The sequence below is a fragment of the Dichotomopilus funicola genome (genome assembly GCF_033296635.1).
Source record: "Dichotomopilus funicola strain CBS 141.50 unplaced genomic scaffold C8A04scaffold_21, whole genome shotgun sequence".
In the NCBI taxonomy this organism is placed as follows: Eukaryota; Fungi; Ascomycota; class Sordariomycetes; order Sordariales; family Chaetomiaceae; genus Dichotomopilus; species Dichotomopilus funicola.
Genome location: NW_026944042.1, coordinates 254,986 through 272,478, shown reverse-complemented (window position 1 = coordinate 272,478; position 17,493 = coordinate 254,986). Strand labels below are relative to the sequence as shown.

The window sequence follows — 17,493 nt, the reverse complement described above, 5'->3', positions numbered from 1 at the left end:
TATTGCGTAGCATGCCACGGCACTTAGCACATAGCGCATACAACACACACACAAACCACCCAGAAGAAGGATGATGAGGGGGTTAATTGGGGAGATAACACGGGCGGCGCCTTTGTCTTTGTCTCAGTCTCCAGGTGATGGCCTCCCCGATGATGATGGAGGAGTGTGATCTGGGTCGAGCTTTGTCTCGCGCTGCTGCGTCCGGGTGACTCAGGCGTGATGGGCTTGCTTTGATGATAGAGAAGTTTTTTGGTGCGGGGGGCGAATAGGGTCTGAGGGAAAGGAGGAGGAGGAGGAGGAGGAGGAAGTGCTCAGGGGCAAACATAGAAAAGCAAGCATGGCCGCCGTCGACTGCACCACCGCCGTTATATCTGGGGAGAACAGGTAACGTCAGCTCCCAACATCACCACTGCGTCTTACGTCTGTCTCGAACCATAGCAAGCTTAACCTTACCTTTGTGCTTAACGTTACTTCCGTCCGTCCGTCCTAGTGTGATACTACGGCACTTTGTATCTTGTCAACACTGTCAACACTGTCACCATGGAAACGCAGACTCGACCTCGCCCCGAGCTGCCTCCTGTTTGGACGGGCCGCGATGACCAGCCGTTGGCGTACCCCAGGGCCATGCCCCAGTCAGCCATCAGCCCCTTATTCTCGGCTTCTGCGAGCCTGCCCAGCCCGATCTACCCGGCGTCGCCTGGCCATGACGCGATGAGGGCCCACGAACGAGCTTTGGTAGATCGGCTAGACCGAGTTGACTTTCACGGGCGACGCGAATCGCAACTGTTGTCGCCTACTGCCGTCCGCTCGCTTTCACCCATCTCGGAGCAAAAGGCCGCTTCACATGGGGATGCTACTCGACGCGTGTCTGTCGCGAGCCTCACTCAGCCGACGCCCTCTCCGCAAACTCCCAGCTTTATCATCCAGCCTCACGTAACGCCACAGACTATTGCCGCCCAGACGAGGGAGATTCTGATGGAGGGCGTGCCCGATAACACACCCATTCACTCGACACACCCACGGCTGCCACTTTCCCTGCCTCTGCCTCTACCTCAGCTTCAGCCTCCGTCGCCCATCAACACCAGTATCGTTGACGGCCGTCGCCCGTCACTCCCACCGCTGTCACCGGCCAGCCCCTGGCAGAGTAGCGCTGAGGTGCGCCAACAGCTCCGCAGCTGGGGGCGTCTCTACTTTAACAATATCTCTACCGCTGATTGTCTCGTGACTGCTGTCTCGCTTCGGAGGTATAGCGATAGCGCCTCACCATTGAATGATAAGGCATCACCACTCGGAGAAGGAGAAGAAGAAGAGGGATCAACAAAGGACCTGAACCAGAACCTCGAACCGTCTTCCCCGGTCCCGCCCTCACCGTTCACAAGCAGACAAGGAAAAGTCGCCTACCGCGTCCTGGTCCGGCCGTTCGAACCCAACCGTCGGCCTTTCTTTGTTCGCCGCGAGTTCGACATGGATGGCCTCCGATCCACGATCCCGGACCCGGGCCCTCCATCAGCACCAGCATCAACTCCAGCCTCGGCGCCGATGGCCAGGGCCGTGCCCACGTCCGTGTCCGTGTCCAGCGCAGGGCCCCGGCGTCACTCCCACTCCCATCTCCAACCCCGCGATCACCAGCAACCTTCCCTGTCTTCACCCTCCCGGAGCTCCTTGCCCTCACTACCTTCTCTGGCCTCGTTCCATCCGCCACCACCACCACCACCATCATCATCATCCCCCAATACCACCCGGAAGATTCTCCCCGCAAACCGGCGTCGCCCGTCCGCTGTGGCCGCAGCGGCATCAGGAGCTGGAGCAACCGTCGTAGGCACCACCCGGCACGGCCAGAGCCGTTCCCACGGCCTCCCCAGCCACGGTCTAGATGCCATGGACCGGTCTGCCCAGCTGAGGCAGAGCACGAATACAGTGCCGATCCGTGCGTTGTCTTTATTTTTTTTTTTTACCTTCCCCGCATCCTGTATCCGATCCAATGTGATCCATACCTCACCTTACCTACCTGAATATTACCCATGCTGACTCGTCCAGACCTCAAATACGCCAAATCCTTCCTCCCCGCTCTCGCTGCCCTGCTCTACTCGGGTCACATCCGCCACAAGCGTGATACCATCGACCTGCCGCTACCACACCCGGCCGCGTGGGCCCATACGGTTGCATACTTGTATACTGGGCGCGGCGGGTTGTTGACGGATGCGGTGAGGGAGAATATTTTGTATTTGGGGGGGAAGGTTTAGGCGTTAAGGGGTAGGGATATGGATGGGATCGTAGTGGAGTGGGGAATGTGAAAGGCAGAGATGTAATTTACTGGTTATGGATATAAACAGAGATGTAGACACTGGGAAGGTCATGAAAATGAGAGAGAAGGGCAGGGGAGAGTCAGTGACGCCCGCAATCAAGGTAGTACATGAAAGATTCCTATGCTTACACCTCATCAGTCCACCCATCCCATCTGAGTGGTCCTCGCTCACATGACACGAGTCCTAGGCAACGGCTGCCGCTTGGACATTCACACCGTCTTGTGCTCTCTATACAACTGTCTTGTGGCACTCACCATACCCAAACCTCTGCGTTCTTTCAACCATTTTATTCTCAGTATCGTCCCTAGTAAGAGTATCAACCATCATCTCCTTGTAATAACCACACTGCCTTCAGTACTTACAAACTTACCCTCGAGCTACCCAAACGAATGAACACAAATCCCCAAAGTCCCCAACCACAAAACCCCCCAACCCCACAATCCCCAGTCTCCATACTTCCCCACGTCCTCCTCTATCCAATCTCTCCACTCTATCCTCTGGGAGTGGGAGTCCGGGAGTCTGGGCACTAACCGCCCAACCGCCCCTCGGATACCTCCGTGCTGGACGCCTCCCACCCGAGCCACCGAAAGAAAAGGCCCCACGGCAAGCTCCGTGCATATCAAGACGTAGGCAACTCTGAAAAGCAAGAAACCACCACATAGATTTAACAGTTCCCGCACTCTGGAATCGCGTGAAATGATCAACTTGGTTCAACTGACCTACCGATCGTATCAAATCCCAATACCCCTAACTATACATCCCCAATATCTTTACAAAAAGAACCCCAAGCTCTCAACGTCTCAACGCCCCCGCAACATCTCCATCTTCCCCCAGATGTCTACCTGTCTGTGCGTCTCAACCTTGACCTTGACCCCGAGTCAGCAATCAGCCTCCAAGCCCCCCACAGCCGGCTAGTCAGGTATGTCAAAGTCCCCTCGTCCCCAACAAGCTTTCTCCCCGAATGTGACTTGGTGCTCTTGCTCGAGTTGTTGCTCAAATATGCTCTCGGCCCCCCTCGGTCTCGTCTCCCAGGGCACGCCTCCATCCTGGGCTGGTTGTATGGACCGCACCGTCTGATGTTGACTTTTCTGGCCGGGGTTTCCTTCTGTTGGTCCTTATAAGTACTTGTGTTGTCACGTTGCGCAAAAGTCAGCGCGTCAGGTCGGCAAGGTCAGGTCGGCAAAGTCGGGAGGTCGGGTAAATCAGACGTGGGCATGTCATTCATTGTCAGCTACACTACCACACTACCTAGTCAGCTACACTAGTCAGCTACTCAATCGGTTGGTTAGTCAACACCATACAAAACAGTACACACACACAATCTCGCCCCCGGAGTCCAACGCCACAATCGCCGAGGCCGAGGGGTTCTAGATCGATCGCACGATTTACCCCTCCTCTACGAGTTTCGGTTCTGGTAGTTTCCGCCGCCGTCGTCAAAAGATATTTCTGCCCCCCTCTTTCTTCTGTATATAAATGTGAAGGAATAAACTTCGTTGCTGTTCCTGTTTTTCTCTTCCTGTTGGCTCTCGGTTTGTTTGCCAGAGTGAACATTGGGGGGTTCGAATAGATATTATATCACTGGTTGATATTCCACGCCCGGAACTCATCAATTTGACTTGACTTAGCTTGATTTACCCAAACTCTCACTCTTCTTAATCACCTTCTTACTTACCTTCATTACACACCCCACAACACCATCTAACACCACACACTCCCTCACCAACCAATTCTCATGGCCACCAACGAACTCCGCCCACCCCGTCCACCCCGCCGACCCCCCCTCACCAGCACCGTCTCAGCCCCCAATATCTTCTACCGCTCCCTAGACCCGACCCCGGCCCCGCTCGTCTACATCAACGGCTGGCATGGCATCGGCAAAGAGACCGTGGCCGAGTGTCTGACGCTGCTCCTGGGCCGGCCCAAGTCGCTGCTCATTGACGTCCGCAGTGTTGGGTGGGAGACACCACCGCCGCCGTCTTCTGGCGATAATGTCAGCGGGAGAAGTCGGAGGGGGAGTTCGATTGCGGCGGGGGCGGCGGCCGCGAGCCGGGCTGAGGCTAGGTATCGAGGTCAGCAGCAGCAGCAGAATTACCAGCGAAGCCGTCGTAATAGCCATCACGCTGGTGCCGGCCACCAATTTCATGAGCACAAACATGAGGATAGCCGCCAGCGTGATCATGGACCCGAGTATGGCCAGGATCACAACGCGGCACTCCTAACACCAGAGCACCCGCGGTATTTCTCCTTTGACGCCGACTCCGACACCTTTCCCTTTGGTCCCATCCCAAAGTCTCCCTCATTGCTCGTCTCATCACCCCCGCCTGCGACCACAGTCACGGCTACAGCTGCGCCCGCCCCCGTGCCTGCGCTCGCGTCAGCAACCCTCGCCTTCACCCTCTCCTCACCGACCTCCTCAACATTCTCACCACCCACTTCCCGCTCGGCCTCCTTCTCGTCCGAATCAACCGCTAGCACGGGGACGTCCTGCAGCTCATGCAGCTCAGCAACTGTCCAGCCCCCCGGAGACCAAGCACTCACCCCGTCGCGGGTGACGCCGACATTTTCGTCGTTCCTCCATCTTGGCGGCAACGATGGTGATGATGATCATCATCGTCGTGATCGTCCTATTTATTCACCCCCTATTTCGCCAACCACAGTCACCGCGACCTTGGAAAAGGGCGGTGGGGGTACCAGGCCCCGGATCTCATCGTCCATCATGGCCCCGATTTCCGCCGTCACATCCCCGACCACGGCCGCAGCAATCAAAACAGCAGCCGGCATCACCCTCCCAGCTCCGGTCCCTTCCGTAACCCCTTACCACAACAACACCGCCACCACCAACCCCCCTTTAGCACCAACCAACCCCTTGACCCAAAACCTCCAGACCCCGCAACAATCCTCCCAAACCCCCCTAACCCCCTGCAGCACCCAAAACCTGACAAGCCTCCTCGCCCTCCCCCACAACCGCACCCGCATCGCCATTCTCCCAGCCTACTGTCCCGATACCCCGTCAGGCCGTGCCAGCATACGTGTTTTCGAAGCCGCAGCATCGCGCGCCGGGCGGCCCTTTGTGGCGGTCGCGCTGCGTTGCGAGGAAGGGGTATATCGGGCGCGGTGGGAGCGCGGTCGGAGCGTGAGTGTTAAGGGAAGGGGGAAGAGGGGCGGTTTGTCTGCGGTTGGGAGTGCGGGCGCGAGTTTGAGTGCTGGCGCCGGTGCGAGTCTCAGCGCGGGTGCGAGTCTCAGCGCGGGTACGGGAGCGAGTGGGAGTGGGATTGGAAGTGGGAGCGGGAGCGGGGGTGTCGAAGGTTGGAGGAGAGGGAGTATTACTGGGATAACGGGGGCCCCGGCGGGGTATCGTGAGAGAGCGGGTTCGGGCACGATGGGCAGCGGTGTTCACGGTGTCGATGGTGGACGTCACAAAGACGAAATTGAGAATCGCAGCGGTGATGGTGATGTCGGGACTGGGACGGCCGATGGCTCAGAGCATGCGGGAAAGAGACCAGTAACTGGTACTGCTGCTGCTCTTGTCACCCCAATAAGGGACCAGGAACCCGAGACAAAAGCCACCAAGGGCCCACGCCCGCTGTCAATGCTGCCCAACTCAGCTCAGGGCACTAACCAGGAGGTTAGCAGCCAAGGGGAAACAACAACGCATACCAAAGACGAACCCTTCGACGAGGAGACAACCCTCTGGACCGAGGGCCACGGCCCAGGCCTGGCAATGCCCGGCAAGACCGGCCTGACGGTCGACGTCACCCGTGTTCCAGCATTCGAAGCTGCCCTCCGGATTGTCGAGCACGTCAGGGGCCTCGACAACGGGCGAGGATGCTGAGTAGCGTCACAGCAGTTCGAACCGCTAGGGAGGCCGGATCAAATCGGAAGTGCCAGAGCCGGACTAAGGGAGGGAAAGGGGAGGAGGACGAAGGGGAACAAGACAGGGCATGAGGTCTTTTATAATAGTCCCCCCCCCCACGGTTCACGCACGCCCTCACGGTTAGCTGCACCCATCCGGTCTGGGAAGGTAGCCAGACTTCCTCGCTCGCCCTGCCTTTCACACCCTCCACACGGTCCGTTTCGGGCAGCCAAGACGGGAGTGGGCGACTGACCTCCTTGAGAAGCCGAAGCCCGGCATGTATGATTGCCCTTCTTCACATTTGCTCTCTCTCTATCCTCTCCCCCCTGGCCCTCGAGGCCGAGGCAGCGACGGCGGGAGGCACGAGCCACAGACCGCGAGGCACATCAGGCACAAGAACACACGAGGCAAGCCGCAACGCCGCATCAAGCGTGTGTTGTGTGTGTCTTCCGGTTGTCTGGCCCGGTTCCCCCCTTTCATTGGTTCCTTTTCCCTCGCGCCCGACCCAAGAAGCGAGACCAACCGGGCCCAGGGCGAGCCACACCGGTCACGAAAAGCCACACACCGCTGTGATGATCACACGGCAAGGCAAGGCCAGACCAGACCGGGCCACTCAGGGCCCCGTCCCCTTGCCCGTGCCCGTGCTTGTGTCCGTACCCATGCCTCATACAGCAACTGTTTCCGGCCATGGACGTCTCTGGCCGCGTATCTTGGCGCCTGCATCCGGAAACCGTTTTATATTGGCTACTATCTCGGTCAGACCCTGCTTGTTTCATCGCCCTCCCTGGCTGCAAGAGAGGGACGGGCCGCTCTGAGACACACACCAACGATTGATGCTGCGAGATACGAGAGGCGATTCACACTCGGGCCTTTGGTTGGCGGGTGTTGTCAAGGTAAACCCTCGAAATCACTCATTGCCTTGCCTAGCCTCGTGAGTCGTGAGCCAATTCTGAGTCTCCCTGTCGTACAGATCCGTCCACACACCTTCTCCCACACCTTGCTTCACCTCGGTTCCATTTTGGGCGCAACTCTTTCTGCTGGGCAATCCCAGACCGAGGTGAAGCCGCAATAAGGGCAAGGTGAGAATGGGAACATGATTAAAAAAACATACAGGCTTCGGGCCAGCCTCACCCGTTGATCAAGCAACAAGCCAGGGTCTTCATCATCTCCTTACACACCCCCTAGAGGCGGGGGGTATAGAGGGGGTGTGGTTTTCAGGGGTTGGATGGACGGCCCCGTCGGGACAACTCACACAGAGACGTGTCGTACAACACGTCATCCCCACAACCACGAGACTCCCCAGTCCATTCTCTCTCCCACCGCAGGTCCGCACACGACCTCCCACCACACGGAAGAGACGCGGAAGGCGATCCCCGGAAGACGATCCCCGGGACGGCATCTTGCATATTTCCCCCACGATGCTACCGGCAAGCAACAAAAACAAAACAGCCAACCCTCTTCCCTCCCCTTCGAATTGCTCCTGGCCAGTCCGAGTCCTGGATGGAAACGCAGAAACGGCGAAGCGAGTGGGGAGAACAACCGAGCGGCAGCACCGCAGCGATCGTCCGCTAACTCATGCTTGGCTCCAACGAGGATGGGTGTGGGCTCGGCGCCAGGGGGAAGAATGGGGGGGGCAACTGGACTGCCGAGGCTGCATGTCCCAATGTCAGATTTCATGCTGCCGACGTCTCAGGCGGGAGACGCGTTGACTTCATATTCGCGCGGCGTCGGTGGCTTGGGTGCTTGCATGGTCATGTTGTCGATGGGCGTCGCTGCATTTGTCTAACTACATAGTAGTTTGCTTTCGAATTGGAGCGGATCAAACCCGAGAACTCTGGGTCCCGGAGTAGCCTGTTGTTGGGAACGGTGGTTCCATATCTCAGCATGTCGGAATACATACCCGAGCAATCACCTGTTCGGTTAATAATGTTTCAAGCATCTGTAACTGTCCCGTGTGTTGTTGTTGTCAAACCTGAACCCATCAATGTCAACCATCAACAGATCAGCCGTCTCATACTTGTTCCTCGCACATTGAACTTACTAGCTCATACGGCTTGTCGCCTTTGCCACGTCTCTTGACGGTCTCCATCGTCTCCTCCAACACCCATCAAGCACCTCCACCAACGAAGGCATCGTCAGGAACACCCCTGGGCATTCTCCCATGTCTCCCACTAACGCCATCAACCAGACGGCTTTCTTCATTTCCTTTCCGAAATGGGACAGTTCCGGGGCCAACATCTTCTGCGCTTGACCATTCGGTTCCTCCGCCCTGCATCGTCCCTTGAAAGACCGCCAGGTACACATCTGGTACATCGCTTCTCAGAGGGCCAGAGTTTGAGAGTCAACTGTTCGCGCCGCCCCGTCCAGGCCAAACAGGGGCCAGGGCCATGGCAAGGATAACAGCAGGGGTGAGAAGAGAACCCCATGTTTGCCCCCCACTCTCCCTCCGATCACCGACGCGGCCCGAAACTAAGCCCGCACAAGCAATGCCCGCGGAATCAATCCCCTTCCAGCCGCCGAAGCGCGGCCGATCAACGGCGGCAAAGAAAAGAACCGTACGGATTCCTCCGTTCTGTGACCCCCAACAACAAACCGCCCTCCCCGCCTCCCCTCCATCAAGTTGGCGCAATCAATTGCCCGAATGCAACAAAACTCGCTCCATCACAATTTCGCCCTCAAGTCAACGCGAGCTCCACGACCAGACGAGGTCGAATGCAACGGTCATATCGTCGCGAGGAGGTTCGGTGTTGGTTACGTTAACCCCGGGGGTGTTACCAGCTAACGGCCAGAAGTCCTTGATCGAAGGATATTTTCTATCTTCTTCGATTTCCTCTCAAGGGGGTCTCCGTGGCCAGTAATGGGTTTCTTGTTTTGGTCCCTGGTTACCTTTCTCACACAGCCCAGGCGTCTCGGATTTCGCGGCTTATCTGCGGTCTGGTCCCTAGGTGCCTCGTCGATCAGGAAATAGAGGGAAACGGCCATGTGTTCGTTCGATATGGGGTTTCCTCCCTTTCGTCAACCATTGGACGCTTGCCGTCCCTCATCAACCACCCCACCATTTTTGGAGAGGTGCTTGCCAAGCAAATTGGGGGAAAACGAGGCGAAGACGATTTCGAACACTCGGCCCTGTTTCTGGCCGCAAGTTTGCAAGTCTGTTCGAAGAGAGGAGGCAATACTACCACTCTGTAGTAGAGAGACTACCCATCCACCCCCGCAAGGTTATTTCTCTCAAGATACCTTGAAAGTGTGGTCCTTTAGCCAACCCACATCGGCCAAGGTAGTGTAGAATAAGTGGAGGTGGGCATGCCATCGTCTTACTGCTTTTGGTAAACCCGGGCGGGCAATCGACGAAAGATGCGTAGAACTTGTTCTCGGCTGGTGTGTCTGCCGGCTGCTCGTCGTCCATGAACAGTCTGTTCGATGGTGGGAAAGCCAAGCCTGTTGGCGGAAGTTCCAGAAACAGGGGAGGAATTCACTGTAGCATTTACGCGATCATCGCTGCTTCTGGCTGCTGCTTTCATCGGAGCAGGAGAGAAAGGGGTCCTGCAGTGAGCATCGCCTGTCGTACCGGGCCAATCGCTAGTCCTCGTCTCGCCGACACGCCCTAGTCAGTTCCTCCCGCTATCTGTCTCCATCTGCAGCGTCCCTTCATGGACCAGGCCCTGTCGTAACACCCCTCTCTCTTCTTCGTCCAAGGTTATTGATTGACGATGGCGTGCATGACGCGCCCTTCGGCCCAGATTGAGAACCGGGGGGTTGAGGTATTGTGCAGACTCAAGACGGTATTAAAATGCAACATGTCGCTGCTCATCCCAAACAGAGTCTTCGATTGGCAAAAATGGTGACGGTCAAATTGAGTATCTGCGTGAGTCTCGCCATCGTGTTCTCCAGTTTCGTTTCGTTTCGTTTCGTTTCGTTTCATTTCATTTCGGGCGTTGAATCACGTCAAGCGGCCCCAGATTTCCGATCCGCGCGGACCGTTAGCAAAACCTTTGCTTTTTTTCTTCACCAGGGGTCCCCCGGCCGGGTGCGGGGCAATCTGCGGGTCCGCTCCCGCAGGGATTCCAAGACTTGATTTCACACCCGTATCACCGGCGGCTGTCCATCTTGTTTCAATACTTCGTAGCCGAGTCTGCGTCGTGTGCTGCGTTAAACTGCGCCCGCATACTAGTATTAGAGCAGAGAGGCGAGAGGAGAGAGCAGCGTGCGCTTGGGTAAAAGCCACTTTGGTTTGCTGGTGACGCTGAGCTGGCAAAGCGGGCGCTTGCCGCGTGTGGAGGGCGAGGATGAGTCGCAGTGAGTGTACGAAGTCCACTAGTTAGCCCCATGCATCCATGGTGGCCAGGGGTTCTGAGGAGCCGCGATCGAACCGGACGCCAACAAGAAACCAACAAGGCCTTCGACAACAGTGGCTCAGGTACTCCTCGGTTTCCAATTTGCGCGCATCAATTCTGAAATCCAGAGCCAGTCAGGAATTCATCGACACCTTCCCCTCGAGCTTGCCCGAGCCTTTGCGCTCCGATAAGCTTCTCGTTTCGGAGATTTCTGCTTTCCGTTCAGAGCGTGGATCAGGAAATTTTGAGGGAGATCGAAGCCGCTCCGCCGCCCGAAAATCTTCGACGTAGCGGGCCGGGAGCAGTTGTTCCTCCCGCAAGCCACAGCGCCAGCCGATTGCCGACTTCGTCGTCCTTTCTCCCCCTAGCGTAACACTTGTATGTGTGTGCCCTGGAAGTCGACGTGGATGGCCAACCAGATCGCGGATTGAAGCCGTTTCCCTCACGTGAGGCCATCAGTGCTGTGAAACATCTGCACTCGAGGCTACCGTCGTAATCGACCTCGGACCGTCCCCCATTCGGAGGAAAGCAATCAAGGGAGCATGTTGTTCGTGACGCAATCTGAGCTTGTCAGGTCATAATAACCGTCACCATTTCCGGATCGTGTTGCATGTCCGCACACACTAAGTAAATTGGCCCATCCTCGCTGTGGCCAAAAAAAGCGGCAGACTAAAACAGTTAGCTTAGGTAACATTCGATATTGATTTACTCTTTTTCGGCTTTTTTTCACCTTTTTGTTTTCTTCTTTTCTGTCTTCTTTCACTTTTTTGAATTATTCTTTTTTGTCTTCTTTCACTTTTTTGATTTATTCTTTTTCGTCTTTTTTCACTTTTGTAGAAAAGTAAGTTAGCAAGTTACCTGATCTGCCTCTTTTTTGACCATCCACTTACCAACCGCCGGCGCTGGCGCCGAGGGAGTCGGGGTCATTGGAATGGGGTGGAGCCTGGCGGGCCTAGCCACAACCCCCCGGGGCATTTCGGCGCACCATTCAACCGTTTCTCCATCCTCGAAATTCCCCGCAGGCTTCGCGAGCTGGCAAATGGGGTGTACGATTTCCCTCACTCTGTTATCTTCCCCCGTTGATTTCCGATGCAAAAGCTCGGTTAAAGGGAGGCTAACTCTGCGTTTGTCACGAAAACTCCCAACTGCCGCGTGAATACGGGGGGAAGGGCGAGGTTGTCGCAGTGTGCGTTTGCTTGCTCGAACAACAATACCACGACGGGAAGTCCTGCATCGGAACACCCTCCCTCCCCAATCTGAATGAGGTGTCGTCCATGCATGCATGTGTACAACTAACGGGTGCGACTTCCGGCATATTAGCAAATGTCCGTTGCTGCACTGTGATGCCGGCCGAAAGACACTCACGAAACGAATTCAAGGATGGTTTAGACTCTCGCACACAGTGACGAGATGTCGACACAAATCTACCCGGTTTGTTTTTGCGGGACGAGGAACGCAGACACAACGCATACATAGTACTCAAAAGTAAGCAAGCACGGTAACTTGGAGTGGAGTTTTTCCCGAGCTCGATTGTTTCCACCCCTGGGGTGATAACTTTCTCATGCTCGTCATCTTGGCGAAGGATTTTTGCGTGGTCGGCGACTCGTGAAGCGGATGCTGATCGTGAGTGCATGGGGACAAGCGATCGATCCCACGGCCGCCTTGGTTGAAGTCGAGACCGACGGGCCGTTTTGTGAGGGAGGCATAGCCACAGTGCCAGTGTCGCCTCGTCCACGTGCGAGTATTGTTTAAGACTTTGATCGCCGCGTTGGCGATGTCAACGGCGCGGATCAACGGCGTTGGATTCCCAGAAGCCAGAGAGACGGGAGATGCTAGAAGAGATTTGTCCAGCCTTCCCGCGTCATCCCACTTCTGCGTTGGCGTGCCCGTTAGTTAACGAAGAGCAGTGGTGCTGCAGTAGTCTTTCGAGTCTGCAGAACATGTATCAATGAGCAAGTCCACGGAGGCTCGGAGGGTCTGCCACACCTTCAAGAGTTGTGGACCCAGCAGATGCAGGTCCGAGAAGAAAAGGCAAGGCGTAGTCCCTGAGGTGGAGGGGTTTCGCGGCAACTGCGGAGAAGGGTGTGGCCGTTGAATAGTGGCATTGCGTTCACACTCGAGGTGTGTTCCTAGAGACACTACTTAACAGGGATAAGGCGGCTTAGAGCTAGCAGTTAGCTTGCACATGAAGTGGACTTCGGACGATTCATCTCATCCCACTACCTTTACTCAGATCCGGTAGGTTGACGGCGCTCTAAGGCACGGGGAGTCGATGGAAACCGATGGCTCATTCGATGGTAATTTCTGGCGACGATTCTCGTAGGTTTTAGGCCGCGTCTTGGCGATATAGTTCCGTCAAGGTCTTTGTCAATCTGTCACGATGATTACGGGAACTCCTCACGAGCCAGTTGCTTGGCGGCTGCGGCGGTCACACGGTGGCGAAATCCGTTTCTAGAAGCAGACCGTCCATTGCGGTAGGATAGGGATAAATTCCGTTCTGTTTTTGGGCCGTGTCCAGGCCAGGTTCGTGAGAAGGATTGGCGTTGTCACGAGTCGGTCGGGAAGTGATGAAGCTAGGAGCGAAAGCCCATTGAGGGTCGCCGAGAAATTGTTGGAAACTGGTGAGGCGTGTGTCAGACTGCTCCTTCTTGTTTAGCAACCCCAATAAGATCATGTTCAGCTTCAGCTTTCCATTGTGTTCAACTCCTCTTTGGGGAGCTCCTTCCAACGCAAGGACAAAGATATGGCCTGATTCTGCTTTGACTGACAGAAAAGGGAAGGAGTAACGCTGCACTCCATACATTTCGGTAATTACTGAAAGTCCATTCCCATTGGCCCGGAAGGTCGGCCTATGTTAATGGAAACAGCGACTGGTTTCCATTCCTCGGTCGAGAGTTTACCCCGACTGCCAGCAGCGGAGAGGGTGGGACAAGCTCGGCTGACGTGGAGGAACTCTTGGTGCGCCGTATAACGTTATATTTGTACACAGTATAAAAAAACAAGGGACGTAACGGAGTGAATTCGCAGCGCGACTCATCGTACCTCGTTTCCCATGCAGTGTACACTCCCCGGGTATGTATCTGCTGTAGCTTTGTGGCCGCCCATGTTGGCACCGAAGCCCTTTTTGAACCCTCGTGAGGGGAGGAAGAGGATAAAAATCACGACATCCGTAGAGAGGGGCTTTACGTACGTCATACCTGTAGCACCTTGAATCCCGACGCCGCCATGCACACGGTGTCATGATGCAGCCGCATGCGAGCCAAGACAAACGCAGAAACAGGAAACCACGACCACTTCCTGAGTCGGTACAGGTCCCCGGAAGTCCAGCCCTCACTCGGGAAGAGAACCCACCGACGCTTGCTAGCTGCACATGGGGCGTTTTGTTCTTGATGTGTGGCGATGCCCTCCCATGCATGGATGGCCAATCGCATGGGCAACCTGCGAGATCGTTCATGCGTGAGGCCTGTCAGGGCAGTCGACAGGTGGCTGGGATATCTGCAGGAAGGAGTGCGGGGCCGGGGTTAAGAACGTGGAAGGCAGGGGACCACGGCTCGTCCTGGTCATCCGGAAAGTAAGACTTGCACGGATCAAGTTCGCGAGTGTAAGAGATTTGATAACCCTATGAAGGAGAGGAGGAGAAAGGAAACTCGTAGAGATGTCTACTTAGTTTCACAATTGATATGGGTTGGCTTCAAACAGATGGTCTTTTGACGGCGCCGTTTCTTGAAATGGCCGGGGAGGATGGGTTGGGTCCTTAAAGGACAAAAGCAGACCACTCAAAACATCGCTGAATTTGTCATTATGCGGGGATACATAAAACTCCGACAAGAACATATCAACTATCTTCGTCGACCTCGGTCTTGTGGCCCCAAAAAGAGAGAAGGTCCCGAGATCCGAGCCTGTGTTCTGTCCAACCTAGTGTACAAAGACGGTAACAATATTCGTAATTATCAATCCAATCCTTGAGTCCAATGCGATGTACTCCGCCGAAAGCACAATGGCGTGTGTTGGTTGTCGTCCCACCCAGCAACGGCAGGGATCGGCTGAAAGTAGCCGGATTGGGATTCCATCCAACATTTGATTGGCCAGTGACCCAGGAATGACTTTCTGAAAGCAAGACACAAGGACAAGGTCAGAAGTCACTGAGCTCCGCGAAGTTATGTTACACGCCCATGAAGAGATATCGGCCGAAGATGTTTGGTAAGCATCTAGTTCCGAGGTTGTAGGCGATATTAAGTCTAGTCTACGTCTAACGCACTCGCTCCGGTGATGCTTTCCGTGCCTCACTCGCCCTTCAATTTGACTTTGACCAGACAACTTCGTCTTAAAATTGGACACGACCTTTTTTTGTCCCCCCTACCCCACGAGAAATTTTGGGCATAACTGGTCATAACCAAACATAAATAGGAGATGTAAAAGTGTTGAAAAAGGGAAAGCTCATTAAAAATAGCCACTTTCAATCCGTTTTCCTCTTCCACTCACCCTGCTGTCACGAATAGCATTAACATTGAGTGTCAATTTCCCGTTTTCTCGACCGACCGATCCTGTATGCCGGAAGTCATGGAAGTGTAAGATCTCGAAACTTTTCCAGCCAAATCCCAATTTCCCCTTGATTTTTGTAGTTCCTCGAAAATGAAGAGGCCACGTGAAAATGGGAGATTAAAACTCGCAAAAGGAACTCTAACCTAGGTCGAGTACTGTTTACCCCGACCCGAGTGCCATGGTCGCCGAAGCAAAATCCATATCGTTCAGCCATAAGTCGTAAAATTCGTATTACTGGGGCTTCCCCTCGGTGACGACGGCTAACAGCGTCCCGGCGGTCCGGCCATATGGCGTGTTCCTCCCTTAGTACATTGGAAGTTTTGTAGCTTGGGGGTATGAGACATTTGTGGTGATGGTGTAGTCAAAAGATTCGCGTTTCTCCAAAGGAGTAGGCACACGGCGCGGTTGAGAAATCCGCGAGTATTGCAAAGCCTTGGGCAAGTCTGGTCCAAATGGAGGGGTGGCCAAGGTTTCGCTGCGACGGGGCTTTTCCTGCAAACGGAACGTGTTGTGTTCATCACCATCCTCTCGACTTCCCCAAGATGTCTGGTCCCAGGTTAGAAAATTTCGGCGGTAACGGGACAGAGCAAAAACGGGATACCCACCTGCTTGAGTGTGAAAAGCGCCCACAGCTTGATCAAGCCGTGGAAGTAGCCGAACAACACGGACACCGGCAAGAACACAATGTCACTTGGGTTTTTGCGAAATAGTCCAACTAGTTTGACAACTTTGGTGAAACCGAACATGAAAGCAATCTCCGCAGCGAGTAGGACGCGCCGATTGCTAGGATCCCAGTTCGCCGTTCCCCACCAACACGAGAAGAGCAAAAGGGGGTCAACCAGAAACGCGAGCGAGGTGAAAGTTGCGATGTGAAGTGCGTATGTGCACCACTTCTGTTGTCTGTATTTTTGACGCGTCGGTTAGCAAGTGTACGTACAAGGACGGTGGGGCTTATCAAGAAACTTTTGGGTCACGGCGTACCTCCAGACGTATCTCTCGCGGATAAGGCTTGTCCAGTTACTTCTCCAATTGCTCCGTGCCCACCGAGAGCACTGATAGAGAAACTTGTGGCTGTTCTCAAGCGTCGTCTCAATCTCGCAGTCTGGGTGGTATTGGATCCACGTCTTCCATTGGTGCGCAACCAGCCAGCGCGTCACAAAATTGTCGTCATCGGCATTCAAAATATACCGACCCCATTTTTCATTCTTGAAATTCCCAAGGAAGCTGTAACTCTTGAGGATTTCTGTCCGGTAAGCCCCCGTGCGGCCGGACATGCACGACGTACCGCCGTCAAGATTGTGTGTTGCTGAAATTTCGAAGTTCCGCCTCTCGATATAAGCCGCTCCAAGCCAGTTGTAGATGCGTGTCATGATGTCCCCCTCGGTAACGCGCTTCACCCTCTGACACGTCCCGACACCGCCCATTTCGTCGTCGACAAACGGCTCAAGGAGCCACGGCATGAGCGTAGACGGCCACTCGACATCATCATCAGCCATTACAGTGATAGATGTGTTGACGTGGTCGTCTTCAAGAGCTTTGCAGACTTGGAGACGCTTGTTCGCCTTGTCCACGTGCAAGACGTCGATTTTCACTGGAGACGTTGCGTCCGGCATTCGTAAAGTTGAAGCAACCCGGCTCAATGCTTCGTGCTTGTTCCATGTCGTCACAAGCACAAGTTTCGCCGGCCTGCAGGCCAGGATGCTCTCGAGCGAGGGCCGTAATTCCTCGGGGCGGTTGTGGATGGTTGGGATGATAACGGTGACATCCTGGGAGGTGTATCGCGGTTTTTCCCAGTTCGGGATCTTGGATTTGTATCTCCAATGGCTGTAACAGTGAACAATAAGCCGCGTGTAGCGGTGGATCCTGTGATTTGTGTGAGCCGATCGCACTTGGCTTAGGTGAAGTAGGAACGATTACACACCATAAAATTATATGGAGAATGGCCCAAAACCTGATGGAGGTCCGGAATCCCAACCAGGGAATTACAATGTTGAGTAATGTGGCCATACCGAAGATGAGCGATTCTCGGAGGGTGAGGAGATGTGGCGGTGGCTAATGCAGTTGCTTGACCACTCTTGAATTCAGGTTTTAGCAGATGGCCGAGACTTTGACGAGGGCTGGCCTTTTGGCCAGAACGGGTCGGGAGGAATAAGCGAGAGCAGCAGTTGGTCTGGTGGGACTGAGACGGCACAGCCGTGTCATGGGATATCAAGGCCGAGCCTGGCCGTCGTCAGGAGGGCGTTATGAAAGGGGGCGCCTGCTTTGGTGAAAAAATGCGGAGAAGGTCTCCTTGTATCGGATGTCCCACGGAGCAGTCACAACCGCTTGAAAAGGAAGCGACGAACGTGCCAATGAGCCAGCCGTAGATATGGAAGGTGGCGAGGGGACGGTGGTCAAACGATCGACACAGGCAGTTCTTGCACAAGGACAACCCGTTGATAGCAAGAAGGTGCCAGGA

The 17,493-nt window shown here is 55.1% G+C and overlaps 3 protein-coding genes across 3 annotated transcripts; 2 read left to right on the top strand and 1 right to left on the bottom strand.

Moving 5' to 3' along the window:
* Positions 1–540: 540 nt before the first annotated feature.
* C8A04DRAFT_11187 (uncharacterized protein) lies at positions 541–2,243 on the top strand (the record flags this gene model as incomplete). The annotated part of the gene is made up of 3 exons (XM_062776871.1): positions 541–1,565; positions 1,842–1,927; positions 2,038–2,243. 3 exons carry the CDS (start codon positions 541–543, stop codon positions 2,241–2,243), a joined length of 1,317 nt encoding a protein of 438 aa, XP_062638155.1.
* Positions 2,244–4,038: 1,795 nt separating this feature from the next.
* On the top strand, positions 4,039–6,138 carry C8A04DRAFT_27507 (uncharacterized protein; the record flags this gene model as incomplete). The annotated part of the gene is made up of 1 exon (XM_062780313.1): positions 4,039–6,138. The coding sequence occupies one exon, from the start codon at positions 4,039–4,041 to the stop codon at positions 6,136–6,138; it is 2,100 nt and encodes a 699-aa protein (XP_062638154.1).
* A 9,200-nt stretch (positions 6,139–15,338) lies between these two features.
* C8A04DRAFT_11185 (glycosyltransferase) lies at positions 15,339–17,042 on the bottom strand (the record flags this gene model as incomplete). Its single annotated transcript, XM_062776869.1, has 4 exons — positions 15,339–15,581; positions 15,641–15,935; positions 16,017–16,898; positions 16,957–17,042. 4 exons carry the CDS (start codon positions 17,040–17,042, stop codon positions 15,339–15,341), a joined length of 1,506 nt encoding a protein of 501 aa, XP_062638153.1.
* Positions 17,043–17,493: the final 451 nt, after the last annotated feature.